This window comes from Punica granatum, chromosome 1 (genome assembly GCF_007655135.1).
Source record: "Punica granatum isolate Tunisia-2019 chromosome 1, ASM765513v2, whole genome shotgun sequence".
In the NCBI taxonomy this organism is placed as follows: Eukaryota; Viridiplantae; Streptophyta; class Magnoliopsida; order Myrtales; family Lythraceae; genus Punica; species Punica granatum.
The window spans coordinates 40,441,569-40,465,443 of record NC_045127.1 but is presented as its reverse complement, the minus strand read 5'-3'; the positions used below and the strand labels follow the sequence as shown (position 1 = coordinate 40,465,443).

Below are 23,875 nucleotides of genomic sequence, written 5' to 3'. Positions count from 1 at the left end.
TCATTTTTTACTCAAAAACAACAGGTTAGTTTAAATTTTTGCTCATTAACACACAACATTAAATTAAAAACTACAAGGAATAAAATGAGTTAATAAAAATTCAAAAACCATCCTTGAGAAATTACTACAATGTAATGAAGCAGTAATTGCATGAAGGACTAACTTCTTTATTGGTATTAAAGTGTCAGATATTCTTATAATTACTTTTGTCTATTTATATACTTACAAAAGTTAATATGATAATGAAAATACAAACATAAAAAAATCACAAAATCAAATTATTGCTTGAAAACTATCATTGCACGTATATCATTAAAAGTTAAGTTACATGCATCTCACAGGTCCTTAAACTAGAAAAGATATATGTTTTCTTGATGTTGCGTTCTTTGCTTATGCCAATTGGGTTCTCCTTGGGCTCTCAAAAGAACCGGGACCAGAAAAGGCAAAACCAAAGGAACTAGCAGTATCACATTATTAGGTGGTTGGTTTAATTTGTTTCACTATGATATTACTATTACATAGTTGATTTCACAGAAGCACAGGTAACATGCACAAATTCATGTATAATCTCGAACAAAGCCTTGGCTGCTGTGGGATCGAAGAGCTCCACTGCATGGAATCCTCCCTCGTCGAACCGGGTCACCACATGCGCCCCTCGTGCTTCCAGTGCCTTGGCGAACTCCTTCTGCTTGTCCACGAGAGGGTCCCCACCGTATCCCCGGACTAGGCACTTTGGTAGCCTGCTGATTTTCTCGTGTTCCATGGTAGTCATCGGGTTGCAGTACTCATGATCTCGATCGGCGCCTTGCGGTAACGCGAGCGACCACATCAGGTCGTTTGCTGCCTGTGGCAAGATGCGATCGTTGACCAGCCTCGTCTCGGACCCTGTCCTCTCGACACCACCAAAGTAGGGCTGGTTCATTATCAGCCCTCTAATCTGTACCGGGGAGAAGTCGATATCGAGTGCACGTAGGGCCGCATGGTAGACAATATTCCCGCCCGCACTACTTCCCATCAAGAAACACCTGCAACACGATGAGAGATACATGATGTGCTAAAAATTCCTAATTAATACTGGAGCAATTTTGTACTTTCAAATTCGATTTAACACATCTAATAATAAAGGAAAAAAATGGGTCCAGAAAAGAAGGAATGGTAGTCTAATACTAACGCAATCGATCTTTTATAATGTAGTTTAATGACACGTAGCTCAAGTAAGCCCACAGCGTTCCCACGTATTCCCAGTAAATCTTATTGGACATTACGAGATGAGTAACACTACCTCGGAAAAAGTATATACCCATTACAAAATAATTGTCTTCCAGTGACGGATCTTTTACTCGGGGCTGGTACTGTTACAAAAAGCCATCCCTTCAGTGACGGCAATAGAAATCTGAGGCTATAGGTTGCTCATTTACCTACAGTCCACCAAAGCAGCATTGTAGGTAGGTACTTACTAACGATAAATTTTCTCGTCAATATAGATTACCTATACTGACAAAATCAACTGTTACTATAGATTGTATTGCTGACGAACAAAGTATCCGTTTGTGTATATTGTGATGGCACAAGCAGTCGTCAGTAGTTTTATAGTATTTCCATCAGTTATTTTCTTTTTCTTCCTCTCTTGATGGATATCTTGCTTTTCGACACGAGATATCATGGCCTCGCCCTTAAAAATGACCAAAGCATCATCTGTTAGACAATCAGATTAATTTGAGGTTGCCATGCTCTTTTAATCTACTATCACTGATCTACTGTGCATGAAATAAAGATTAACTGAAATATAAAATTAAATCTATTGAATGTAATCAATGAGATTTGATCCTAGAAAAATAAGGAAAGATTATCAGTCAAATAAGGAGTTGATATTGTTATGATTTGATATTGACTAATTTTGGTTACGATTTGATTCTCTTTTTATGTGCAATGGAACTCTATAGAAAGCCTTCTATAATATATCCAAGGGTAAAAAACTATAGAGGTGAATAAGAGAGTTCCCTTCACTGAAACCTTTCCTTTTATTTTCGATTAAATCTACCTCACAGACGGTGCCAAGTCGATGCCCAAATGAGATTAATTTTAACTTGTGGTCTTAAAAAAAATCATACATAAAAAAATAATGTAGGTTACATAAATTTTTTTGGGTTATAAATGATGCCTAAGGCGTTAGCTTAGATCAATTTTATAACATAATATATCCATTTACTTAGAATAAATTTTACACAATTATGTACTCAATTTTGAGCAGTTTCACTACTAGGTTATTTTGGCAGGAGATTATATTTTTCTTTCGTGGCTCATTTATAGAATTGGGTTCTCAAACTTCCGTTTACCGCACTTGGAATTTACTCAGAAAGCTTTGAGAAGCCTTTCCTTGAGTGCATGTCTGAATTTTATGGTGCTTAATGCATGAAACACATGCAACCACCGGATGTTCCAGATTATCCGAAGCATGTGGAGGTGCATTGATCTTTCTGCCTGACAATAGTGCTTGCATTTGGACTGTCATTATTCAGATTTAGCACAACCCTGGTTGATTGTTATGGTAGTCTTGAGTAAGTAACGAACAATTATCAAACAAAGTAAAGCAATTGGTGTTTGTAGCAATGATAATTTAGATGAATGCTAGTGCTTTGTGTAATTTAACGTAGCTGTCTTTAGTGGATTGATGGGAAATTGCAGATGAAATATTCTTGCAGGTGTGATTGCATGAGGAACACGAGATGTGCTTGCTTTACCGAGACACGAGTACTAGGAAGCCTCTAATTGCAACAACAGAAAAACAGCTCGCCAAGCGCCATATCCCAGCTATCCTTGATAAGGTGCGGATATATGAAACTGTTTCATTGTGCATATGAAATTTTGGCTCAAATATATGCATCCATAATTGTCTTTGGTTCATCATATCCGCTGGATGCTGACAGCTAATATGTGGCAGTTAGTCACGTGATTTTGTGTATTGATATCAATATCTTTCCATTTGGTTTTGAACAATGTTAACCATGGTGTATGTGCTTTTATGAGTAGACATACTTGATATTTCAATCATTCCTGCACATACATTTGCATTTCTAGGCAACTTGCAGAGTCATGTATGGTTTAAATATTGGATTATGCTAAACAATGCTTTGCTTTGTCTGATGTGTTAGGGCTTTACAATGCTAATAGATGGGAACCATATTGAAGACCTTTAGAGAACGTGTCAACTTTTCTCAAATACCATTAAGGGATCGTTTGAACATCAAATTAATCTTTGTCAGGTTAGTAATTGTTCATTATTTGTGCTCTTCCTTTTTGATCATTTACTAATTTGAACATAGCGTGTGAAATACTAAGTTCAGACCTATTTCCAAGGCATTCCAGTGTGAGCTACGATAGACTGGGTGGAGTAGTTTGGACTTTTTGCATTCTATGACTGAAATATTGTTTCATCTTTGAGCACCCTGGATTCTTTCAAACGAAATCCTTATGATTTTGCAGGGTCGTAGTTTGTATCTATCTCTCACTGCTTTACTTGACAGAACCAACCTGCTGAGTTTATCGCAAATTTTCTGGATGAAAAGCTTCGTGCTGGTAACAAAGGAACATCAGAAGAGGAATTGGAGAATACACTTGACAGGGTGTTGGCTCTGTTCAGGTTTTATTCAGGTGGGTTATCTTGTTTCTCTGAGGCTAAAACTAGACTTTGTAATGAGATATGGAGACTCAGAGAGGAGCCCAAGAGAGAGAAACAGAGAGCTTCTGGTTTTACTGAACTGAAAACTTGGATATTTGTGTTTTCTGAATTTACAGGGCAAAGATGTAGTTGAGGCATTCTATAAGAAAGATCTTGCAAAGAGGATATTGTTGGGAAAGAGTGCTTCTACTGATGCCGGGAAGTCCATGATCACAAAGGTCAAGTCCTTTCATCTGAAAATTGGGAAGTAGTTTATTTACATGTAAGTTCTTTATTCCATCTATGAATCTCCATTATGACTTGATTTAGACATTCCTTCCTTTTCTTATTTAAGCCAATTTAAAGAAATTTTCATCATCTTACATGTCTAGTTTCATGGCATTTAGTTTCTCAGCAATATAAGCATGATTTTCTAATCTTGTATAGTCTCAAATGGGGCTTAAATAAATTTGCTAGAGCTGATGAACTTTTTTCCCTTTTCTTTTTTTCCTTTTCATTTGCATTTTAGGCCTTTGTTGGTTCTATGAGAGGGACAAACTTGTCAAGAGGCAGAGCAGGTTCTCTCCATCCGGTTCGATAATGGGGGAGCTTTAATTTGCTCCATTACTCAATAGAAATAGGGACAGTGACTGAAACAAACAAATATGCACAAAGTTGCTTATTTTGAATTTTTATGATCACTATAGATTTCCATCAGTGGAACTCTCTAGTCAAGTCAAATCTATTATGACGAGTAATCGTCGGTAAAAGTTGTGAAAATAAGAGGATTGGCCTTAAAATGATGTTATATTGATGAAATGTCAGTCAGAAAAGCAGTCGTTTTACTTATGCTTTTAAGGTTTGTAATGACGGAAATTACTGGAGGTAAAAACTTGGCATTTACTGATGATGACGCTGTCGGTATATATCTATAGCCACGAGACCTATTCTGATTGTCATAAAAACTAGAGGTATAGCTCCTTCAACCGTCAGTATAGCACCACAAGGGTTTTACTGATGGTTTTTTGGGTTTTTACTGATGGAAACTAGTCGCCGATAAATGGCAATTTATTTGTATTGACCGCTTTTATTTGGACAAAAATATTTAGACCGAATGGGTTTGGAGGAATAATGTTATTTCATTGTATTCTTTTTCGCTGGAAGCTCCTGGTAGTCAGGATTGTTAGAGTTAGTTTTAAGGGAATTAACTAAACACTGAAGACGCACACCTGGAGAAATCTGCATGCTCCCACAGCCACGCATCGCAGCCCGAGGCGCCCGACCTCGCTTGGTCGCGGAGCCAGTTGAGCGCGTCCACCGCGTCATAGTATGCGGCTGGGAGTCGGTGCTCAGGGGCGAGGCAGTACTCGACCGACAGGACGATGGCACCGAGCTGGGCGGTCAAGCGGGCACATGACTCATGGAATGGCAGGGATGTCACGCTGAAGAGGATGAAGCCACCACCGTGGAAGTAGATCACCACGGGCAGCTTGCCGGTATCATTGGCAGCATGGGTGGCAGGGAGGAACATGCGGAGGAAGGTCTGCTTGGCGGGGTCCAGCAGGACGTCCCTCGAACGGGCAGCGCCGGAGGAGGACTCCGAGGCGGGGACAGAAGGAAGCGGGGAGTGGCGGGTGAGGGAGCCATCAGGGTTTGGGGAGATCTTCAGGAACTCATAGGGGTCCATTGGAGAGGAGGAGGAAGGGATCTGATCGGACATTATTAGGAGAAGAATGGGGTAATACAATGAAAAGGCTCTGAATGAGAAGTGGGGTTATTTGGAGAGGAAAAAGGGAAGGGGAAGGCTTCAAAGTAATTATAGCAATTTTCTTTCCTTCTCTTTTTTTTCCCTAATAATTATGACAGGCTCATGAATCTGATACTGATCGAGAAAAAGGAAATAAATGGATACAAAAATTAGAAATTGAAGTAAAATGGTTCTAGGAGGGGACATATTGCCTTGCACAAACTCTCGCCTAATAATTTTGACGTTTCAAGTTTGATTCTCGTTGACGAGACTATTCGTGCTCCTTTATTTAATTTTTGATTGATATATACTAGTCCGATAAGCCTTTCTTGTAAATGAAAAAAATAATATGGCTCTAAGTGGATGGAGACTGCCCATTAAACTTTGTCAAGTTATATTTCACTGATATTTTTATTTTTTTGATTGCTATAAAGACTCATACGATAAAGAGAGAAAATAAATACGGTATGACGTCTCATCAAAGTATTGGTGGAGTCATAAGCAATTTCAATTTTTGCAAGAAGGAGAACATGAATTCGAGTTTTGAATAGTGAACTTACTAGGAGAATAATAACTTTTAATATTTAATTTGACGAAATTATAAGAGTCATTGTCTCTCACAATTTTAACTTTATTAACAAAATAGAGTCAAAATGTCGTAATTTTAAATCTAGAACGAATTATATTATATTAAATCAAATGGGCCATTAAATGATGTTATGGGTTTCTCTTGATCGGCAGGGAGAGGATAACAGGAGTACTTTAATGTGGTTAGTGCAAGGGAGCCTACGAATTTCCGATATCATAATTACCCGAAAGAGATGTGCTATTTCTGCCGAAATCGGCACTGCCGAATAGAGAGGATGGCCGGGTTTGTAAATTTTGGAAAACAGGGGCAATTATATTTCTCCTCGTATTTCGACAGTTCGGAGCAATCTTTTTTCGATAGGAAAAGATTTTCCCTTACCCGAAAGTAAAATATATATGATTATCATGTGGCTGGTGTTTACGTTCTTTTTCAAGTTAATGGGCAATTTGGTCCTTGAGTTTGACAGGTTGAATCAATCTGATCCTTGACTTTGTTTTACATCAATTTGATCCCTGAATTTTTTAATTTACATCAAATAGGTCCTTATTACATAATTACATCCTCCACTAAAGGAAACTACATCAATTGCATTCTTTACGGAAGGAAATTACATCAATTACGTCTTTCACTACATCAGTTGGGTCCTTTTTGACACAAAATACATTAAGTAGGTTCCTTGTGGTACAACAATTAGATCACTCCATTAAAATTAGTCGGACGGTGTTAATTGAGGAGAAAATATTACATCACTCAAATCCCTTCTTTGTTTTTTACCTTTCTAACAGAAGAAAATAAAAAAACAAGAGCAGTGAGGGAGCGCCAGTGGGGAGCCCCACCTAAAGAGGGAGCTCTGGTGGGGTCCCCCACCGACGATCTCGCCTTGGGGGAGGTCACTGGTGGGGGAGCCCCCATCGGAGCTCCCCCATTTGTTCTCTCTCTTTCAAAAGGAGAACGAATGATCCCCTTATTTTCTTTTAAGATGACAAAACGCGTCGTTTGAGTGATGGACTCAAAATGACATCATTTAAAATTTTTTTTGAAACAATAAAACGACGTTGTTTCGAATCCATTACTCAAACTCCGTTGTTAATAAAATTGATGGGGGTGCTCCGGTGGGGGCTCCACCCTTGAAATGAGGGGAAGCTCGGGTGGGGCTGAACCCTCCGGTGACCTCGCCCTAGGGGAGGTCGCCGGCGAGGGAGCCCCACCAGAGCTCCCCGACTGGTCTTTCTTTTAATTTTTTTATGTAACCATTACATAATAGTCCGCACGTATAATTATTATACTAACACAACTAAGACCTAGTTCATGTCTAACAGTCATGGACCGCAAATATCAATCATAATCACACAAATATCAAGCATATAATCATATTTCATACTTTTATCTACTCAAATTCTATCTAGTTAGGCTCTGATACCAATTGTTAGTTTCACAGAGCCTACGAAAAGGTAGAATGCATAGAAATTCAAAGTTTATTACCTGTGAAACTAATCCCAAGAACTATTAGAATAATAGGAGTAGATAAAACGTACATGGAATTTTAAAATCGTCGACCAAACGTCCTCAGCGTGAAGCCTTTATCGGTGTCCACACCAACTTTCTCGACAGGTCTTCGAGATAAGCGACGCTAGCGGCCAATGCTCGAAAGAAATACCGGTACAACACCCGAAATTATTAGACTAGTAAGATTAATTCAAGTTGAACAATTCAACTTGAATTTCTAATATACACAACACTCATTCACGTATACATATATGTATATGTATATACACACATATATATAATCATACACACAATATATGTATCTCCTCTGCCCCCTTTTTATAAGCAACGGGGGAGGGAACAATTAAAGTCCCTACCGATGTGGGATTGAAGAAAATAACCTCTCCATGAGCAATGTGTATTGCTAAGTGTCATTAAACTCTTAGCCCATGTGTGTTCACAAAATTAGTTCCAAGTGGCTCCACAGAAAATAACCACTTAACACACCATTAAATCTAATAAATTGGATCTAATTAATCAGTAAATTTAATCTCATTAAATATTTGATTAATTGGTCGCATCTTAAATCATCTAATCTCTATTTGACGATTTTATTGTTTCAAAATATCTCGTCGATTTAGTCATCGTGTGTGACCCTGTAGGTTTTCGATTACGTTAACAGTAATATTGAAATCCCTATTTCAATATTACAAACAATGAGTAGTATTTAGCAATGCATCACTGTTACTCAAGTAATCAAAAAGTCAATTTTTCAACGAACCTTGTGACCTATGTTACCGTGCAGTATAATCCCTTTGTCCTTTATATCTCTATTAAGCCCAAGGCATGGTCGATATCATCGTTGTATGACTCAATCTCTTTTTATTGGTTTACCGGGTAAGTCTATCAGAACAAATGAGCTCGATATCCCTATATCAACTCATTTGGGTATGCATACACTTTTAGACTCTACCCACCAAGCGGTCGTGAGCTATCACTCCCATTATATAGGAGGGACAAATCCTATCTTGATCACTTACAGTCCTTTCATGCTCTGTGGCATACCCAATAACTGTCTTTATAACCTGCTTGTTCCAGTGGAGTTTGACAATACCAAAGTATACGACATTACATGTAGGAATCCATGGTGACCTCAAGTCAAAGGACCACTACACTATAGTCACTATGAGATCTGCTAATGACAGTCACGTAATAATCCATGTAGCAATCTCATGGCGGGTCAGTCCAATACACATACTCTTAATGTATACTTGTGGTGTGACTTGATATCTCCACATCCATGATCTGAAAGACTTGGTCATCAATGAGTACCCACACTAGTCTAACCGCATTATCGTTGTCCTAATTAACGATAATACTTCGACTAGAAACGTTTAGGAATAATGTTCAGTAATTATAGGATCTCACAATCAAATCACACTTGATGCCTATTGAATATACTATTCCAATGAAGTTATTGTGTAAAATTAATATGTAACGTAATCTACACAATAACAGAAAACCTCGTATTATAACGAAATGCATGTCATATTACAGAGTTGATGACAGATTGCCTCTAGGGTATACACCACTTCCCAACACTGATGTAACGATAGATTTATTTATATAATTTCTTTTCAGTGGATGATGTAATTGATATAATTTTCTTCAGTGGAGGATGTAGTTGATATAAAACAGACCTATTTGATATAAAATGAAAAGTAAGGGACCAAATTGATGTAAAAAAAAGTCAAGAACCCGACTGATGCAACTTACCAAACTGAAGGACCAAATTGCCTATTAAACCGTTCTTTTTTTTTTCCTTTTTCGTTTTTTTTTCACCCTTTCCTTTTTCTTGATTGAGAGTTGGTTGTTGGAGTTTTAAGGTGCACTAGTCTTCTTTTCCCATGCCTTGCACGGGTTCTCTTTTATATTTAGCTGTATAAGTTCTTATTATAATTATTATATCTTATCAAAAATATTTTCAATTAATAATTGTAATTTTCAAATAGTATTATTCAATATTTTTTTGTTAAAATTTAGAGTAAGTTGATTATTATACTATGATCAAAATAAGTTGTATATGATATTTAAGTTAATTGTTAATATAGATTTGTCACTTACATTAATTAAGTTTAATAATTATAATCGAATTTCTTTTTGTCCTCTTTCTAAGATGGCGTTTTGTTGTCTTTTACATTTTATTTTTATTTATTTATGAGATAAAATACATAGTGATATATTATAATTTTTTTTCTTTTATGTCCACTATCGTTTTTAAAATTCTATATATATGATCAATTGAATTTTTTTCGTGGTGTTTATATATATATTGTGTTGTAAATATTTGTTTTAGCACATTTATTTAACACCCTCTATAAAAATTATTCTGATTTTTTTAATATATATTCCTTGTTAACACAATAAAAAATTCTAAAATGAATTTCACATTTTATACAATGATAAATTAATGAAATTAGACTAATTTTGAATAATTTAATTTATATTTATTTAATTGTTTGTATAGTAACCAGATTTATCATAAATATATGTATATACACAAACTCGATTTCATATTTTTTAAATATAAAATTTTATGACATATTTATTTCAAATTTCAAAATTTTATTCTATTACAAGTTTATATTATAATGATTTAATCTTATAATAAAAATGAGGTTAATAGTTTTATCTTTTCAAAAAATTATTTTAATAAGTTTGTTACATTGATGATGGAGCATTTATTACAATAGGATTCAATTTTATTTATATATATGGATTACATATATAATTATCTTTTTTCCCGTGCGTTGCGCGAGCAATTTCAATTATGTATTTTATTTATTTTTTGTGAGACATTTTAGAATTTCAGTGGAATATGGTTTTTCAAATTTTTCGTATATTGCATTAGTTAAATGTATGTGCATGTTTAATGCAAGACCATGAAGAAACTTTTCCTGAGGAGTTAAGGACTCTGATATGGCACGTTCTCATCAATCCAATTGGAAGACTCTCGTCGATTCAAAGGAAAGCTCTGAGAGACTCTCGTGAGAGTATATTGAATTACATAATATATATAGATTTTTTCAAACTGAGAAAGTAGACCGAAATTTGTAACAATGTTGTTAAAGCATACTCCGCAAACGCAAATGTGCCTGTCAGCTCACCGATGATGTAATTTATCCTTTTATCTTTGCATGATCATGTATTTGTGGAGCAATTAAACTCATATTTGTTCGAGCTTTCACCATAAAATTTGCCTTCGCCTTGCATTATCATTTAACCTTCTATTTTTCGTTTCTACTATGTTGTACTAGTCTCTTCATATATGTATATATATAATATAATATAATATAATATAATATAATATATAGATATATATATATTATCTTTTTTACATTTCGTCGCACTTTTACTTCGATTAAAAATACCCTTAATAAAATACATTCAATTAATAATAACCGTTAAAATTGTATTTGTAATTATAATTTCACATAAATAACTACTTATTTCAACCCTATTTTCTCTCTTTCACTCACACTCGCTCACTCTCTTTCCTCCCAACCTTTTTCCCCTCCCATCCATCTTATCTCTTTATTTTCATTTTGAAAGTTTTCTTTTAAGTTATATTTCACTAAATTAAAATTTTGCTATTGCACAACAAATTTTTGAACTCAGCAAGTTGATTTTGGACGTCAATGTGAAATAAAATTTATTTTCTTAAATATGTTTCTATATTGTTATTTTAATTTATAATTTAATTGTTTATATTTTTTTACTCTATGCGCAGTACAAGTACAAGTCTCTGTTTAGTTCTCTTTCAAGGAGAAGTCATCACAACTAATGCAAATGCGAAAGAGTTTCTCCAAGATAAAACAGTCTTGAAAATGATAATTCTTATGGTCTACATATGATGTTTATAAGACCAAGTACATGTGATTTTTTTTAACACCATATATTTCATGATTTGCATATTATTCCAGATTTATCGTGACGTTACTTTTTCCGTTAATGTTTGACGGAGTTGTTGACGTAACAAGGATGGGCCCACATTACTTCCATGAGCCACGTCAGCAATTCTGTCAAACATTAACTAATAAAGTAATACCGGATAAATCTAAAATAACATGCAAATTATGATTCCTTTTAAATAATTTTTAAATCATATGATAAATCTAAGAAAAGTACTAAACAATGAAATATATCATGTTATTATTCTTTATTATTTTTATTTATTATTTTATTTTTATTTCCAATGCAAAAATTAAGACATCAAATCTAAAACTGACTCTCTTTTTTTAGTAGATACTCCAAAACTCACTTGATTTCGACAGCATAATTCATGACTTGTTTGGTTTGCAAATATAATTTTAAAATCACAACTTTAACCTAATTTTACCCACAACAAAACAAAATAACTCATACAAAGTCAAAGAATAGACCCATTTATATCATTTTTTTTACGACAAAACAAAATAACTCATACAAAGTCAAAGGGTGAACCCCATTTATACAATTCTTTTTCAAAATCAAAATTTGATTTTAAAATTCTATTTTAAAACCAAACGCAACATCAATTATCCGTCCAGTGAAGTGTCTCCCAGACAAATACCACAGTCGATCAATATATATGTAAATTATTGATAAATCATACATAAAGACAAAGGTCCACAAGCGTTCATATGCATGGCTTATCTTCTTTGCTTTTTTTTTTTGGTCCGTTATTCATATCCAGATGAATAAAAAATAAAAATGTGCATTCAAATATTAAATTTGGACCGGTTCCGCCCCTGAACCGATAAGCTCCTTCATCAGGCTAGTCCGGACCTTGTGGTCTTTAATGAGTGTTGTTAGCATGCTGTCTATATCCCATAATAATACAAGCTAACTTAGCTAGACATTTTTTTTTTGAGAAAAGAAGGGGTTCGATAGGTCGCATGTCTAATTAATTCCCGGGAAAAGCTCCGATATCCTGTAACTCTCTATATTTCTCATGTTCATCGACCGAAAATGGGGGCTAAGGGTTCTGGGAGGTAGCGAGGCAAGGCAAGGGCTCGGCTCAGCTTTATAAAGGCTCTACTAAAACCGGGGATTTAAAGAACCATATGAGACTCAAACTTGAGATCTCCCATTGAACTTCTCGTTGCCAATCCTTGATGATAGGAAAAAATATTGGTTGTTGTAGGGCCGATTTTCGACTTTTAAACATTTTGATTGGATGTTACATAACCAAATGTCTGAATAATATTCGCTTCATAATTGCTCGGATGGTAGACAGGTAGATAACATGAAAAAGAGCCGCCTTGGTTGTTGCATCATAAATGAGACGCGGTGAAGACTTCTAAGAACTTCTGCACATGCCAGCATCAAATTTATGGTCAAGGTTTGGCGTTCTCTTGACTAATTGATTTGGTGTCAATCAAATTAAATTACTTATCACATTTTACCCAAAGATGTTTATTTAACATTAATTATTTTAAAAAAATTGGGATTTTATAGCATAATATTATGGAAAATAGAAAAATATAACCAAATTTCTAGATTTTTTAAACAATACTTACAAACTAAAACTTGAAAAATTCAAGAAAACTCTATTCATTAATCTCGTAATTCTTATATCATGTCAACCCACCTCAGCTCTAGTTTCATATATTACCGATATACTGCCTACAAATTAGAAATTTAACTGGGTTTATATAATGTTGCATCAAGTTCAACTATAATCCGACGTATTTGCAGTAAAATACCAGCCCGTATTTGTTGTCCTCGATACCTCCAGCTTAGCGGTATTTCCTGGCAAATGAAAAATTACAACAATCAAGAGAGCAACCATCAATAAAATTCAACCGCAGGCATGGTTGCATAAGAATTCACAGCTACTGTACGTTCAATCCTCTGGACTTCTCAAGGACTGCTTGCATTACTATCAAGATTACAAACAACCGATCCGTGTAGGTTAAAGGCTCGATTCCTACCAACATGGATTGATTTAAATAGTTCAGCGCTCGTTCCGCTTAACTAAAGTCTCGGATTCAAGTCCTTGTAAACCCAAAAAATCCATATTGGGAGAACTTTACCTCTTAATAGGCCAATCCGGTTCGACCGGATTAATTGGAACCCAATTAGACCGGATATCAGGGTTCACACTGGAAAAAAAAAAAAAAAAAAAAGCGCCCATGGTTTTGTACGTCTCCTAAATATTGTTCTACATGAAAGCACAGATGAAGTAAAGAGAGTCAATGTATTACCAGGCACAATCCATGCTCAAAAGTCATGCGGAATCTACATTACCCGAACGATACACAGTGACACGGCCATCTAGAGTGAGAATTAACAGCATTCTTATCATCCCTTATCAGATTGAACATATTGAATGATAAGCTAAAAGGAAAAGCAAACAGAAAGAAGCAAATACATCTAATCAAATCGTGCAAAACCCCGACCATTACAGTAGTGAAAAGGAGACTTATCCCCTGCTTAAATGAAACATTTACCAAAGCTTATATTCACATACATACCGGGCTAAGTCTTGCCCCATATCCCCTCTAAATTTCTAGTAGACCTGTTGCAGAACAGACGTCAGATACGCAGAACTCAGTTGTGCTCCAAACAACCGAAGGTTTGTTCGGAACTAGTTAAGGATAAGAAACCAGCACACTAGAGGGGCTTCGCACCACCATTCTCTTGCGCACTGTTCACAGGGGTAGTTGTTCCACTGCTGCTCTTCTTGTGGTTGCTGGACTGGCCAGTGATGGTCCGTCCCATGAACTTCCCAGCTTTGCTCAGCCCGCTCCCAACAGCCCCAAGGCCACTCCCCACGAAGCCGGCTCCGGCCCCGATCCCGGTCCCAACGAGGCCAACCCCGGCTCCAATCCCACTCCCAACAAGGCCGACCCCAGTTCCTATGCCTGTGCCCACCATGCCAAACCCAGAACCCACCAGGGATGCAGCCCCATCGATAGCGTCCATCGTGCTTCCGATCACTCCAGCTTCCTTCAGCTTCTTCCTCTCCTCCAAGATCCTCTTCTCTTCCTCCAGAGCCACCAGTTGCTCTTCTTTGTTGAATGGGTGATAGACAACCTGGATTGTTCAACAGCACCAGTATAATCATAGGCAGCAATTATATATTGTTTCTTCTATATATCAAACCACTAAGTTCCATTAAGACCGGCCCAGAAAGCGATACATACTAGGATTTCAAGCTTAGGAGAAGAAGTACAATGGATAATGCAGGAAACAATAGAAATTTATGCAATTGTATCGAAGTGCAGTAAATACCTACACCTCCAGGATGCATCAAAAATTTGAAAAAACAATATCGACACAAATTTCCTTGACAAGTATGATTCTCAATCCTAAATCTCAAGGAACTTTCTACACCCGTGATGAATTTCCTATATTAGCCACAAGAACCAAATGGTCAGGCGAGCTTAGAAATATTATCTAAAGGCGAGCTTAGAACTATTATCTAACACTTTGGAACAAAAACAAATACAAGGGGGGGGGGACAAACATTTAAAACAAAACAGAAAAGTAGGCAAATTTTTTATCTGCACGTTTTCCATCAGTAAACTGATCACAGAGAGGGTGTATAATATCATTAGTTGATGAGATTTGTAAAGTTAACCAATTGGCAAATACCTTAATGGTGACAGTGCCTCTGTCCTTCTTGTCTTTTATCTTCAGCATGTCAAGTGATGGAAGCAATCTCAGCTCCTTCTCTTGCAAAGCGTCAGCTTCCAGCTCAATCAAAGGCCATTTGGCAATGCCCAGCCGCTTGTCTTGCCCAATGTCCTTGTCAAAGACCTATACGTGGAATACCTCAATGTCAGGGCCAGCTCTAAATATGAAAGAGATAAGCATAAGAAAGACATAAGCCGCTAATCGTCCCAAAGGAGGATTAATCAAAGGCCATTTGAAAATTCCCAACCGCTGGTCTTGCCCAATGTCCTTGTCAAAGACCTATTCATGGAATACCTCAATGTCAAGCATAAGAAAGAGATAAGCCGCTGATCATCCCAAACAGCCAGCTCTAAAAGAGTCAAGGGTGGGAGAGATCAGAGTTACATCAAAAAAGGACTTTATCCTAAATATTTGACTTAACAGTCAAAAAGAACATAAGAAGACCAAGACCAATTCATATTTAACCGTGTCAACATCCAGCAGGGGAAGCGACTACACATGGAGTACAATTGGATTCCTGTCCGTGGAAGTTAGACAATCACTGCGCAATGTACATCCTGTGATTCCAACCAAGCAAATCCGGACCTCCTCAACATTCCTTGAAACTTCTCCAGCAAAATTCTATTTTCTGAAACTTATACTGCAAATTTCACTATCCCTATAACTATTAATCAAACTAGTAGAAACTCAAGGATGTATTAATGGTGTGATGTGCAACAAAATGAATGCCCTATTCCTATTGCTAAATATTTCTCTTTCAAAGGAGAACCATGAAGAATATCAACGAAGCAACCGGTCGCAAGCATATGTGGGAGGGTACAATTGTGGAAACATCACACTAAAGATGCTCACTAGGTCGACCAAGAAAAAGAACAAATATCTTTAAATTAGCATGAAAGATGAAGTGGTATCCCTAACCTCAACAACAAGTGACTGTGTCTCTTTATCTTCTGCAATCAATTCAAACGTCTGATCCCAAACAGGATTCAGGTTGTTTTCTACAACCTTTGTCTTAACTTTAAATAGAGGGCGGATGTACACAACCACATAAGGATCAGACTTTCCAATCATTTCCATGTTTTTGAGGTCATTTGCCTTTACCACCGTCACTGTCAGTTTCCCCTGAGGCTTAAGCTCTAAGTCACTGAATCACAGTCAAAACAACTCATCAGATATGCCATTAATATCTATAAACCAAAAAAGAAATTATATAGCAGAGATCACTTGTACTTACTCAACAAAAAAAAAAAGAAGAAGGAAAAGCATATTACATGTGCAGTTGTGCCATCAATCAAATAACGTATATGATCGAAAACATAGTACCTTCCACACTACGGTGAATAACTTGAAGCTAGCAAAATGGATCAATGTGATAAATGGTCAACGTGCTAGTAGATGATATGACAGGAACCAATGGAAAAGATTTTTTTTGAAAAAAAAGTATTTTCCTCACTAATTATGAATACCCTGAAACTAGCCAAAAGGATTGACTTTTAAATTATCAACATGCTAGTAAATACTATTACAGGAACCAAAAGTCCAACAGCCATAACAGTCATATGCTAATTGGAGTAAAATACTAACCTTGTGTCCACAGGTATACCACCAATTGGAACAACAATTCGGTGAGGCCACTGAAGCATGTCTGTAACAATGGAATGGACAGTATCCTACAAAATTCAAGTAATGCAGATGATTAGTTAAGATTACGTCAGAAAATGAATGGATCTGCAAAAAAAAAAATGTTATTTAACAAAAGATAAAGAGAAGTAAAGAACGAAATAATGATGAACTTACATCAATCATGTCTGAAAGACCTGGAATGGCAGTAAGGCTTCCACCAACAGCTTTAAGAGTGTAATCAATTCTAGGCTTGGGCTGAGAAATAAATTTACAAAAACAAATCAGTAAAAGAATCACTATAGTTGTAGCCAACTCTGTCTCTAGGGACTACCACCAGTGAACCCTAAGAAAAGAACTAGGCACTGCAATGTCCCAGCATAAAAAAACAACTCTCTGAATCACAGGTGATACAATTGACAGATTTAACACAAATCAAACAGAAGAATGGACGAAGACTTACAGTAGTCATTACAATGTAATATCACTTCGATTAGCATAATAATGAGAAGCAGGATTGTATCAAATTTGACCAGACTTACCTCAGCAAGCAGCGCAACAACAACAGCTGAGATACAAGGGATTTCTTCCGCAAGTTGAAAAATAACACGGATGACAGTAAAAACTTGGAGATCCTTCAACTGTTGGAAAGAGGAAACCATTTCAGAAGTAAAATAATGTTTCCAAAAGAGACTTGCAATTCCTGTGAAACCAGATAAATAGGGAAAAATAAAAAAGAAGGAAATTTAAATAAACTATTACACCATTGAAATGCAATAACCAAGTAATGCTGCTTCACACCAACCTGGATGGGTATTGAAGCAACCATGGCAGCTTCAACTCCTAAAATAATGCTTGGATCACCTCCCCAGCGAAAATCGATGTCCATTGTAATTTGACCTTTCTTAAGACTCTGAACGCGAATGCCTGGGTAATTAGAGGAAGCAGAGTTGCTCATAGAAAACGCAATACCTCTATACAAAAAGAAAAACAGTGTACATAGCAATACAATTAAGTGACTGAAGCATCACCAAGTTGTGATGGAATCGATCACCGCAACAGAATTAATAGGTTTTACTTAATATCCTCATTAGAACCATGAGAAGGTTTTAGAGAAGAAGATGCACACTTAAGCGACTAAATTGTTTCACCGAAAGAAAAATAAAAAGACATTAAGTGAAGTCAAAGTTCCTCGAACTGCAACTGATTCTAAGGGCACCAATTCAACCCAAAAAAATAAATAAGTAAATAATATACACGCGGGAGTAGCATGATAGGGATCTTCAACGTTAAAGAAGTGAATTCCCCATAACCATACATGTTAAAACGAGAAAAGCATCAGAAAAGCTCGCACAGAATCACACTACTTCAATATCTGGAGTAGTGTGATTGGTAAGAGTCATCACAGGGCACTGATCACTAGAAGTTTAAACCAATTTTTTAATCCAAATTCTAATGTGGATAATTTTTTGCCAGATAAAACATGTGTCAATCCTTAAAAATTTACAAACAATCATACCATTTTCTCCTATTAAGAGTTTAGATCTAGTTAACATTGACAAAGACCAAAGGTAGAGATTATCATGGGCCATGAAGCGCTATTGTGCCAGAAGCCAAGGACATTGCACCCACCAGGCTAAAAGAGTTATCCAAGTACAAGGAACTCCAAGCAACAGCCACTAAGCTGACTACGCAAAAAAAGAATTAGCAAGATGAAGAGTGAAAAGGGGACAGTGGGCATGGAAAAGGCCCCTTCATATCGATACCTTCAATTTTTGGCGCCACTGTTCCAAGAGACAACTTGCTAAACTTCAATGAAGTAATTCCAGGAGGGCGATACTCTTCTAGCAGGGGTTCAACAGATTCTCTGATAACCAGTGTGGCTGCCTAAGAACAAATACAGGCAAATTTTAGAAAAACGGAAAAGTAAGAATCATATCTGAAATCAATTCCTCTGCCGGGACTGTATTTCACTGACCTCATGAAATTAGTCACTTTGGGAGTTATTTACTTCACTGACCTCGTGAAATTTGTCACTTTGGGAGTTATTTACACAATTTCCAATTGTACTCATCTCATGGAATACTAATAAAACATGACACATGAAAATATTGAAATTTTTAAGAACCCAAGTCAAATCTTTGTTGACAAAACGGTTAATTCTTTTCACACTTTCTCATCTTCGATTTATTAACATCTGCAGGTACCAATGTTGCTTTAACATAAGCCTTTCTTCGATGTAGTGCTCACAATTATCAAATCATGAAACCTGCTATCATGCCCATAGGAGAGTTAAACAAATTATCTTCAACACCAAGCCTAAAAGTAAGAACATCTAGAGAAGGTTTTTCTGGTAGTGTGATAAAAGTAAAAGTTCTGAGTGGATGGAAAACCAAGGGAAAGAACAGCCTTAACTGATGAACATATGCCGCAAGAGTGGTTCTTCGACTACTACTCTTTCAGAATCAGAAATGAAGACCTTTTCCCTATACAGCAAAACCTTGTCTTTCTAGATCTTCATACTCACCCTAGCTTAGTCTTTCTAGATCAGAATAACCATCAAACCTTTTTTCAAAAGAATATAGTGAATTAACTTGATGATAGATATGATTATCAAAGGAAGTAGATTACATCTGCAACATAAGGCCACAACTTGCTGAGTTGCTTGTTCATCCATTTCACCTGTTACAGCAGGAATATAAACCAAGTCAAGTCATAATATCTAAAATATAATCTATATGAAGTCAAAAACAAGATTATATAGAAAAATAAATAAATAAATAAGAGCCATTGTGGTAACTCAGTGCGCAGAATGGGAAACATATATGCAATGTTACCAAGATAAGGTGGATACCTAAAAAGGATGGGGTAAAAGGTTCACTATTTAAAACTTTCAAAGCAACTTCTTTATTTCAAGAATAAGGTTCATAAAGTGAGAGACTAATCAAGCCTATATTTATTTTGTTGTTAAATTTGTAGACATAGTTCGAAACATTATATCCCAACCTACCTTCTTCCTTCCCTAATAGAAACGATAATTTAGATGGGACAGAAAATGGCATAGTTTTCATTACATGGAGGATAATCACATTGATATTTTATTTATTGCCATGTTCTATCACCTTATCATCACCCTTGCTCTAAAAATGCCTAGTGATCCTATCTACGCATGCATTCAAGACACAAGCATGACTGTCTAACAGAAAAAGGGGAAAAAAAACACGTTTATTGGGGAAAAATCTCATTGAAGTAGAGTAAACTACATTAACAGTTCTGAACCATCATGCTCCATTGATCACCACATGCTCATACCTTTAACAACACCAATTAAGTTTTAAATGAAAAGAATTTTCAACTGGAAGGATTCCCATGCTCTTCATGAAGGGAAAGATTCTGCAGGGAATAAATTAAAGCAGTAAAAAACTTTCCTCATGTGATGATAGTTGGAAATAAACCTGACCTGCTCAAAAACAGGAAAAGATATCCATTCAGGATAGTTATCACCACAAATCTTCTTTAGATCGTCTCTCGTCAGAGATCCAAGCAATTTGACATCAGCTGCCTGTACGACAGTGAATCCAACCAGCACAATGAACGTAACTAATATTGACAATTGAATTTCAACGTACATGCTGAAAAATAACTTGACTACAATTATTACCAAGCAACTCCACAGTATTATCTCCTATAATAAGTACACCCTGCTAAAACAAAGTTTTCCACTTTACAAATTTCAACTAAAAACTTTTTAAGCTTAATTGAAACAAGTTGCCTGCAGACAATTGCCCACCCCCATTATACTCTATGTAGCCAGAAGACGTCCCTCATAAATGATATTAGTCCTGGCACTTGGCCACGTTACCAATTACAGCACCGCCTGCTGCTTAATCCAAGATATATCAGAATTCAAACTTTGCTGAAAATGGACACCTTAACCAATAAGTAGCACTAGTACAGCAGAATGCACCGTAATTTATGCTACTACTGCAGAATTTCATCGGCTTCCTTCCGACGGTAATTAATCTATCAATTATAAACCACAGAGAAGCCCAAAACCTCAGCCCGAAATTGCAAGGATTAGATGGTTAAATTCATATGGATATCTTTTCAAATCCCAAAGGCAGAACCACAGTCCAGAACATCGCCAAAAAAAAGAAGCAGAAAATACATTTGAGAATTAAGTACCTTGGCGATGCGCTTGTTGCTGCGGTATCTCATCATGTGGCGCCACCCCGCCATCAGCGCCACCCCGAAGAGCGTCCCCATGAAAATACCCGAAATCAGGCCCATCTTCCCTACCTTCCAATGCGAATTCACCCGAGATCTCAAACGAATCAGCAAATAAACGCCACAGAAAACTTCCCCGAACTAAGGTCAACCCGACAAACGCCCGCTATGCCAACATACACGAGGAATTAAGCTACAGTAAAAAGGATTTTCATGCATTTTCATACAAACAGAGCATCGTAAAACACACTTAAGCTGAAGGCATAGGCCAGCGCGAAATGAAAATCGCGACTTATCAAAAAAAAAACAAAGAAAGAAGAAAGAAGAAAGAAATGGCAATCACGAGAAAGCAATGCATCGACGCAGACCCGCACAAATCATCACGCCCGACTGTGTACAGAAAGTGACCGGAGAAAAGGGGAGAGAGAGGGAGATACTTACAGTAGAATCAAAGGACAAAAGCTATAGTGGAATCAGAGATTCGATCAAGCACACAGAGAGAGATTGGATCGATGGCGATGAAGAAACGGAACGTTCAGACCATACGGACGGGAATGGAGAAACGAGAGAGAGGGAGAGAGAGAGGGAAGAAGGGTCGATGGGGTTATATGGCTATGATTTCATTTCCACTCTCCAACATGGGGATGGGATGGGAAAGCGAGCATTGAAGTTGAAGAAGGGTAGGCCATGGCGGTCGGTTTCTTCCTTCACTCTCGCAGCAGCAGAACATTTCTTCCGTATTCACTCTTGCTTGATCATTCCTTCTCCTGCCTGCAATTTTACCAAACTGACACTAGCAGCTACCGCAAAATATCTCGTCTCCCGCGCTTAACCGAGGGTGTTTTCGTCACTCCGGCACGATGATTAATGCCGACATGTGGATTATCCTTTCCTTTTCCCATTTATATATTCTCATCTTTTTTTTTTATTCAGCTTCTTATAATGCTTCTTTCAGCAAAGTACAATATATATATATATTATAGTATGCTTCTAATTTCACATAACTTAATAGAGCGAAATAACTATTATAAGTTTTGTTACAGCTACATTCGATGCTCAGTGATCTTATAATGCTTCTTTCAGCAAAATATAATATATCTATATATGTTCTTATATATTCTTCTAATTTCAAACTACTTGATAGAGTGAAATAAATATTATAGCAGCTATGCTCAATTCTCATTAACAGGATTTCGCAATTATTTGTTCTTCTTTTTTCACGTCACATTCTATATCAAAAGTCAGAAAAAAGAAAAAGGAAAAAAAATAGATGAACATTTCTCCCATGGTTATGAGAATTTAAGATTGTAAGGAAAATTTTAGAGAAAATTTTAAATAATCCTATCTCATAATGATGTGATGTGAAAAAACTAATAAGATTGCTTCAATTAAAAAAATTATTGCAATTAATCAAATAATTAACACTTATTATTTAGTTTATTACAATTTAATTAGTACTTCCTTACGCCACATGACGAGATAGGATTACCAAAAAATCTCTCAAAATTTTAACCATGGAATCATTATCTAGGAATATAGGAAGAAAATATGAGACTGTTGTGTTTGATAACCCTCGTGCATAATTGGAAAAGTGAGTAATAATATAATATTTAATTTATTTATGTGAGTCAACACGTGAAACCCACAATAATATTCTAAGAATACAACTAGTGTTCAATCCCATACATTGCAGGGGTTATATGTTGTACGAATAATAATTATCACAGTTTAAGATATGAATTTACTTATTAGTATTATTATTTTTATTATTGAAAATAAAAGTTTTGAACAATCAATTTTCAAAAATAATTTTCAATAGAGTTGCATGAATGCTTTTGAATAATTCAATTATAATTTTATAATCAACGTTCGTATTATGTCTAGTAAATTTATTTATTTTCTTTCACAATTTTAGTTTGTGTTAAATATAATTATATTATTTTAAATATTTTTATTCTTTTATAGTTTTTCATATTTAAGGAATCTTCCTTATGGATAAAGATTTTTATTATTCTATATATTATTATTTTTTCAGTTTATATAATCTTCTTTTGTGGGTAAGGTTTGTTATTATTCTATATAATGAGACATTATATATAGGAGTATTTACCTAAAATGACCCATGGTTTGTCCGTTTTGTCAAATCTATTCTATGCTTTTTTTTGGTCAAATTTATCACATGGTTTACTTTTTGCATCAAATCTATCCCGGTGTTATTTTTCCGTCGACATCTAACGGCCGTACTGACGTGGCGCCTACGTGGCAAGTGTGGCCCACTATCTCTCCACGTGCCACGTCAGCACGGCCGTTAGATGTTAACGGAAAAGATAACGCTGTGATAGATTTGATACAAAAAGTAAACCATGGGATAGATTTGACAAAAAAAAAGCATATGATAGATTTGACAAAACGGACAAACTATGGGCCATTTTAGGTAAAAACCCTTTATATATATTATATATATGTATATTAACTCTAGTTTATATACATACTTTTTTTTATATATATTTCTTATTATTTTAGAATTTATTAAAAGGTAATTATTTTTATAATTCATGATTCTTATTTTTAACACGTTAAATTTTAGTACTTTTCAATATGCCTGTACGTCTATATGTTTAGTTTTTATGATGAATTATATATATACTTCACTAATTTTCGTAAGAATATCAAAAATTTTATTTCAATTTCTATAAACTAGGCTCAATTTTTATAATGTCGCGTTAATTGAATTGTTTCTATACATTTATCACTTATATATAATTAAGTAATTACATCAAAAATTTTCTCTTATTTGTATTTAGTAAGAAATTTGAGTACATTTAATTGCATTTATTAAACATTTTTAATTATTATTCTTTGTTTT

The 23,875-nt window shown here is 35.7% G+C and overlaps 2 protein-coding genes across 4 annotated transcripts; both read right to left on the bottom strand.

Moving 5' to 3' along the window:
• Positions 1–265: 265 nt before the first annotated feature.
• LOC116193095 (probable carboxylesterase 8) lies at positions 266–5,487 on the bottom strand. The gene is made up of 2 exons (XM_031521850.1): positions 4,888–5,487; positions 266–1,025 (listed from the first exon to the last, which is right to left on the bottom strand). Exons 1-2 carry the CDS (start codon positions 5,376–5,378, stop codon positions 515–517), a joined length of 1,002 nt encoding a protein of 333 aa, XP_031377710.1. The 5' UTR covers positions 5,379–5,487; the 3' UTR covers positions 266–514.
• Positions 5,488–13,701: 8,214 nt separating this feature from the next.
• LOC116209665 (synaptotagmin-4-like) lies at positions 13,702–21,740 on the bottom strand. 3 transcript variants are annotated; one of them, XM_031543394.1, is made up of 12 exons: positions 21,451–21,740; positions 20,968–21,175; positions 20,243–20,344; positions 19,414–19,464; positions 18,549–18,669; positions 17,588–17,709; positions 17,325–17,423; positions 16,960–17,040; positions 16,747–16,832; positions 16,081–16,306; positions 15,121–15,285; positions 13,702–14,559 (listed from the first exon to the last, which is right to left on the bottom strand). In XM_031543394.1, exons 2-12 carry the CDS (start codon positions 21,070–21,072, stop codon positions 14,137–14,139), a joined length of 1,581 nt encoding a protein of 526 aa, XP_031399254.1. In that variant the 5' UTR covers positions 21,073–21,175; positions 21,451–21,740; the 3' UTR covers positions 13,702–14,136. The 3 variants fall into 3 exon arrangements, with proteins under 3 accessions (XP_031399254.1, XP_031399246.1, XP_031399262.1); XM_031543386.1 differs by having other exon boundaries at positions 20,968–21,081; positions 21,451–21,739; XM_031543402.1 differs by lacking the exons at positions 20,243–20,344; positions 20,968–21,175; positions 21,451–21,740 and adding an exon at positions 20,095–20,192.
• Positions 21,741–23,875: the final 2,135 nt, after the last annotated feature.

Coding starts and splice junctions, on each gene's coding strand:
- LOC116209665 (XM_031543394.1), bottom strand. CDS start 21,072: ATGGGCCTGATTTCGGGTATTTTCATGGGGACGCTCTTCGGGGTGGCG. Junction 17,041..17,324: donor TTGTTGCGCTGCTTGCTGAG/GTAAGTCTGGTC, acceptor TTTATTTCTCAG/CCCAAGCCTAGAATTGATTA. Junction 15,286..16,080: donor CACAGTCACTTGTTGTTGAG/GTTAGGGATACC, acceptor TTCCACGTATAG/GTCTTTGACAAGGACATTGG.
- LOC116193095 (XM_031521850.1), bottom strand. CDS start 5,378: ATGTCCGATCAGATCCCTTCCTCCTCCTCTCCAATGGACCCCTATGAG. Junction 1,026..4,887: donor GAGCATGCAGATTTCTCCAG/GTGTGCGTCTTC, acceptor ATCGTGTTGCAG/GTGTTTCTTGATGGGAAGTA.